Below are 6,000 nucleotides of genomic sequence, written 5' to 3' on the forward strand. Positions count from 1 at the left end.
TATATTTATGTTATTTATTATTAATTAAAATTTAATTTGTAAAATTTAGAATAATAATAATAATAATTTATCATTTTATTAGTATATAATATGTTATTAATACTTTAATTTTTATATAAAAACAAAAAAAAATAATGAATAATAATTTATAAATTTATTTTAATTAAATATTAATTAAGTGTTAATTTAAGAAAGAAATAACCTGAAAACTTGCTATGAGGTATGACAATTTACCTGGTTTTATTCTATTCTTCTAAGGTGGTTAATTGCGAAGTAGTATTTACTTTGTTAAAGCAAAGTCACTGTAAAATTTTCGAAAACACAAAAAGTTATTTTTAATAAGTTTATAAAATTTAATTAATTATCTCAAGTTATGTTTAATAAGTATTATTATTAAATTAAAAATAGAGTAAAAATTATAACTTTAATACAATAAAAAATTAAAATTATTAATTATTAATATTATATTTAATCAAAAATAAAATTAATATAATGTTCACTCATATATGTAATTTAATTGATAATAGTGTAATAAAATAAAAATAAGTAATGAAATAAATAATATATTGTATATATTTTTTTATGTGTAATAAATATTATTTAATTAAATTTATGATGTTTATATAATTTATTTATATATAATATATATTTTAATTTTATTCTTAACTACCTTTAAACACCCCCTTCCACCTAAACTCTAAGTTTTAGTGTGCTTTAAGTGTTTTTTACATTTTAATAAGGTTATCAAAGTTTTAAAAAATAAACAAGAAAAAAAAAGTATTTGTTAAAAAAAAAATTTAATTTTTAAAAAAATATTTTTTATTTACTCATATCTCTAAAAATTCATATGTGTATATATTTGAAACAAATAGAGATTTATTATAATGAACTGTCAGTATAGCTATCGACAGTTATAGTTGATTTTCATTTTATGGCTTACTATAAGTTGTTATAAAAGCTTATACTTGTAGACTGTGAACTCAACTAACCCTCTTTAATTTAGCAAGGGAATTAAGGATAAATTAAAGAAGAGAAATGAAGAGAAAAGAAAAGAAAAAAAAAAATTAAAATTTTTTTTCTTGTTTCAATACTTTGCTAAAAGAGGGGAGAAATGAAAATTTTCTCCTAATAAAATTATTTAATTGCTATTATAATTTTATTATTATATAATGTTAAGAGTGTATAAGTAATTTTAATATAAACAGTATCTAACTCCATTCATTTATCTCCCTATCACTTCAAATTGAAGTGAAATATTTTGAGATCGTGAAGGGAAATTGGGAAATATAATTTCTCTTCATTTCTTCTCATTTTTTTTTTTTTTAGCTATCCAAACAAAAGAAGTATGATAAATCACTTTTTTTTTTTTTCTCTTCTCATCATTTTCTTTGTAAAAACTTTCCTTTAATTATTATTATTATTTTTTGTTTTTTTCTCTCAAGTGCATTCCCTACGGTAAGGATTCAAAACGGCCCAGTGAAAAATAGTGAATTGAGCCTTGAAACAAGCCCGTGTTTTATCGGAGCAACTAATAAAGTGACTGTTTAACATTAAGATTTTAAATTAAAAAGTATATATATATTTTTTTAAAAAAGAATTGTTTTAGATATTACTTAAAACATAGTTGGAAATTTTTTAATTTCATTACATTAATATTTTTATAACTAAATTTTAAGTTAATTTTTAATATTTTTTAATTAATATATTTAAAATATTTTTCTCAGTAATAATTATAAATAAAAAAATAAAAATAAAAACAAAAATGATTTAAATATCACCTGATAATTCCCCATGGACAAAGTGCCAGCTAAAGTTGAGGAAAATTGAAGCTGTTTTAGAGGTGTTGAAAATACTCAAATATAGGACCGAGTTGGATGGACTTAGAAATGTTTATTTTTGTAAATTGTGATAACTGAGAATTTGTGCTTCCTACTTAATACCCTTTAAAATTCCATTCATCAATCCAAATATATATAATTTGTTGATTGTTATTTCCAGTCATGGAATCCTTAAAAATTCCATTGCTTCCTTCTTAATACCCTTTAAAATTCCATTCATCAATCCAAATATATATTATTTGTTGATTGTTATTTCCAGTCATGGAATCCTTAAAAATTCCATTCATCAATCTATCTTGTTTGTTCATTCCCTGGAGTTGCTGATCGTTGGTAAGTGGAATTGCGTCAGTATCCACATGATTAGAGGAAATAATGAGATCAACTGTTCTACTTGAATTAGATATTTAAGAATAAAAAATAAAGTAGCGAGCGCGAGGAATAAACTAATGTGATACTCTGATTCCATAGGACATCCCTAAACATCCCATCACGAAATATGCAACTAGATATAACGCAACACATCTGTTTATTCAATCAGGCTTATCTTCTTCTGGACATTCTCAGAAATCTTGTTCAATTTTTATGACACACAAATGCATATACAACAACTCCTTATTCCTGAACATGCCCATAAATCTTATTGTATATCTTCTGAAAATACAAAGACAGATCAATCTTCATGTGAGTCTAAATCTCACTCTTTCCTCCTGTTGACTATTGCTTCCCCATTTTTGCACTCAATTGATAAAGGGCACCATGCATTTCATCAAATTGAGGGTTTATTGCATTTTTTGTATTCTCAATCCACTGTTGAACTTTCTTGTACGGACCCAGAAAACGATTGCGCTCATTCTCATCCAGTAGCTATACCCAACAAATAAGAATCCACGTGAAAATAAAGTCTTCCGCAAAGAACTACTATGTGTTGGTACGTTCAAGTTAAAATCAAGAATAAAGCAAACAAAGAAGCACATCTTAAAGAATTTAAGAGACTAAAGTACTTACCTCGAGTTGCATAATTTCACAGACTAGGCTGAGATCTGCTATTGATGGTTGGTTTCCACCAAGCAAGAACGTCCCACTATCCTGGAGCCAAAAGGACTCTATTGTTGACAGAGACGAAATCAAAATTTTCTCAGCTTCAGCTGCTGCCTGAGGGTTCAAGGGCAGGCCAAATACAGGCGCTAGTCTTGCATTAAAAATATAGGGAGCTGGAGAGCAAAGGCAAGAAATTAATATTCCATAGCCCATCAGAGGACATCCAAATTAATCATAAATGGATTCCACAAGAATTACGAGATATTGAAATAGATCAAATAACAATTTAACAACACAAATTAAGCAATAACCAACTAAACTAAACAAGTAAAGCAACAGAATCTTTAGTTTGTGATGGCAAGCATTATAATAATTTCCTGGACATCACTAATTTGATTATGATTAGGTTATTGTTAAACATCCATGCCATATAACATAAGCTAGATAACTGGACATAAACCCAAGTCAAAAGCATTGTCACCATTGCACAGCCTTGGATTTGAAGCTTAAGATTAATCCTACTTAACCGTCAAGAAAGAAGCTAAACATATTGTTAAACATTTCATCATCAATTGGCCACACAAACTACTTCCTATCACTTTCAAGCAACAAAGAATCATTGATAGCAATATATATTTATACAAATGCACACAATGAAATCTTATGGGACTGACTATGAAGCACCTGAGCCACGGCGTAAATTTGAGTGATGCCAGTCCAACACAGAATGAATCTTGGCTCTCTTGACAAGATCAGTTGGATACCTTTAGCATGAATGGGAAACTGTTTAGAACTGAGTCCAGAATATGAAAATTTTGGTAAAATAAAAGTAACTTCCTATTCATAGCATACATGAACTTTCAATAAATATTGAAACTGAAGATGAGCACTTGCATGCACATTTGAGTATTTTTTATATGCATATAAGCAGCCAACTATGTGCATATTCTGAAAACAAAGTCTCAGTTAGTAATTTTGTTCTATTTCCAATTCAATCGCTTCAATCATTCAAGAGGGTTCATATAGCATTAAACATTACCAAGAAATTAACAGCAATAAATGAGAAACTTTGATTACCAATGATCTGCAACTCCAGGAAATGCAGAGGCAAGATAAGTAAGGATTGCATGGCTGCAAAGTGAGAATGAGAAGCTAGTTAACAAATTAATCTGAATGGCTGGACAAGGAATTAAATTCAGCTCCAGAGCACATGACAGAAAATGTCATAGAACCGGATAAAGAAAAGTTGCAACCATGATTCATGGGGTCATTCACCTTACTCAACAATGGGCCAGAGATAGTCGCGTAGGCAGATGGTTTGGTGGTAAGTATTTGGATAGATCATAGAGTAAGGTCATAATACTCTCCTTTAACGATGAACAAGAATTAGACGGTAGGAAATATGCATTAATAAATTAACCCTCTATGAATATAGAATATATAACACGTGTGTGGAGGTAGGAAACAGATAAGAGATTTAGATCATGCCTTTCAAATAGCTGAAGCTCTCCATGAATGATAGCCGGGACTTGCCCCATAGGATTTATCTCTGCAATTAACCAATTATCATCATCAACAAAAAGAATCTGCAGTTCCTACTTTCCTTTTCTTTGTTAAACAAAGCACCATTTACATATAACATTTTTCTTTCAGAAGAAATGAGTGATGTGCTAACTAAAACAGAGAACTATGTTATAGATAAGAAGAGTTGCTTAGCTGATGATTGGCTTGGAATTAGGACTAGAGAAGCAATAAGCCAGTTCCGTTAATGCGAAGCAAATGAGTATTGTGGTCAAGAAATTTGAAACAGTTGTGCGTAATATAGACATTAAGGAAGCAAGAACAAACCTCTCAAATTTTTAACAAATAGAAATGCTCTTCTCCTCAGTGTTGCAGCTTATTTTAACAAGGTTCCCTAATCAACCTCCTAACAATCTACTTTTTTTAACTGAAAAAATTCACTGATGTCATTTTCAACCAGAAAACCAATCTATTTTCACTTGGAATGGAATCTTGATCTTCCTTTTTATTTTTTCTTTTCATCCAATCTTATGTTTAACATACAAATCCTCAACACTATTAGTGAATCTTCAAAAAGAGATCTAAAGTAACCTCACCACTGAAACAAGTGAATTAGTGAAATGCATAGCGTACAGTATATACCTTTATATTCGGGAGACTTATGCTGTCCCTTGGATAAATCAATCGTCACCTCCTCAAACTCTATATTATTCGCCCTGAAAATTTCAATCAGCCAGCAGCTCAGCTCCCGATAACAATGCAAAAACGCAAAATCTCTAAAAGATGACAACTAGAACTGATCTAAACTCGTTAATGATCAAGAAATAAGTGATCAAAAAATGAAATTACTTGCAGAAGATCATAATAGCTCGCGATGGCTGAGACGCTCGATGTCCATACACTTTGAGCTCCATTTTCCTCTCTCGTTCTCTCCCTCTTATTCTCTGTATCACTTTATGTGTGTTTAGAGATGTGCTGTAGTTGATTGATTCTTATCTCATGTTTATATGATACTACAACGATATTAATTATCGATTGAGGACTGACGTCTTAACGTGTTTGTTGTATGGGCCGAATGATGATGGGAACTTTTCTTATTGATACAGTTCACACTAAGGCTGCGCACCATTTTTGGGGAATGAAATTGAACTCGAGAATCATATTAAGTTGATAAAATTATGTTAAATTAAATTTATTTTAATATTTTAATTTAATTTTAATTTTTTATTAAAAAACGAATAAAAATTATATCAAAATCGAATGAAAATTATATCGAATTGAGAATTAAATTTATATATATATATTTTTTTATTTTTTTTAAGATGTATTATATATTTTTAATATAATTATATTTTATTTTTTTATATTTTTTTAATAATTTTAATTATAAATATATTAAATTATTATTATATAATATACTATTATATTATATAATATATTTAATCCTAAGTTATATATGTATCTTGTAATTAAAAATTATATCATTTAGGTATAACTAAAAAATATATTATATGATATATTATATATTAATAATTTAATTTAAATTTTAAATGTTAATTTAAATATTATTTTTTTTAAAAATAATTATATAAAATTATTTTAA

The 6,000-nt window shown here is 27.9% G+C and overlaps 1 protein-coding gene across 2 annotated transcripts; it reads right to left on the reverse strand.

Moving 5' to 3' along the window:
• Nucleotides 1-2,347: 2,347 nt before the first annotated feature.
• On the reverse strand, nucleotides 2,348-5,404 carry LOC110643487 (glutathione S-transferase T1). 2 transcript variants are annotated; one of them, XM_021795870.2, is made up of 7 exons: nucleotides 5,247-5,404; nucleotides 5,040-5,113; nucleotides 4,365-4,425; nucleotides 3,954-4,007; nucleotides 3,561-3,640; nucleotides 2,844-3,049; nucleotides 2,348-2,702 (listed from the first exon to the last, which is right to left on the reverse strand). In XM_021795870.2, the coding sequence occupies exons 1-7, from the start codon at nucleotides 5,309-5,311 to the stop codon at nucleotides 2,553-2,555; spliced, it is 690 nt and encodes a 229-aa protein (XP_021651562.2). In that variant the 5' UTR covers nucleotides 5,312-5,404; the 3' UTR covers nucleotides 2,348-2,552. The 2 variants fall into 2 exon arrangements, with proteins under 2 accessions (XP_021651562.2, XP_057994258.1); XM_058138275.1 differs by having other exon boundaries at nucleotides 3,551-3,669.
• Nucleotides 5,405-6,000: the final 596 nt, after the last annotated feature.

Source organism: Hevea brasiliensis, chromosome 16 (assembly GCF_030052815.1).
Source record: "Hevea brasiliensis isolate MT/VB/25A 57/8 chromosome 16, ASM3005281v1, whole genome shotgun sequence".
In the NCBI taxonomy this organism is placed as follows: domain Eukaryota; kingdom Viridiplantae; phylum Streptophyta; class Magnoliopsida; order Malpighiales; family Euphorbiaceae; genus Hevea; species Hevea brasiliensis.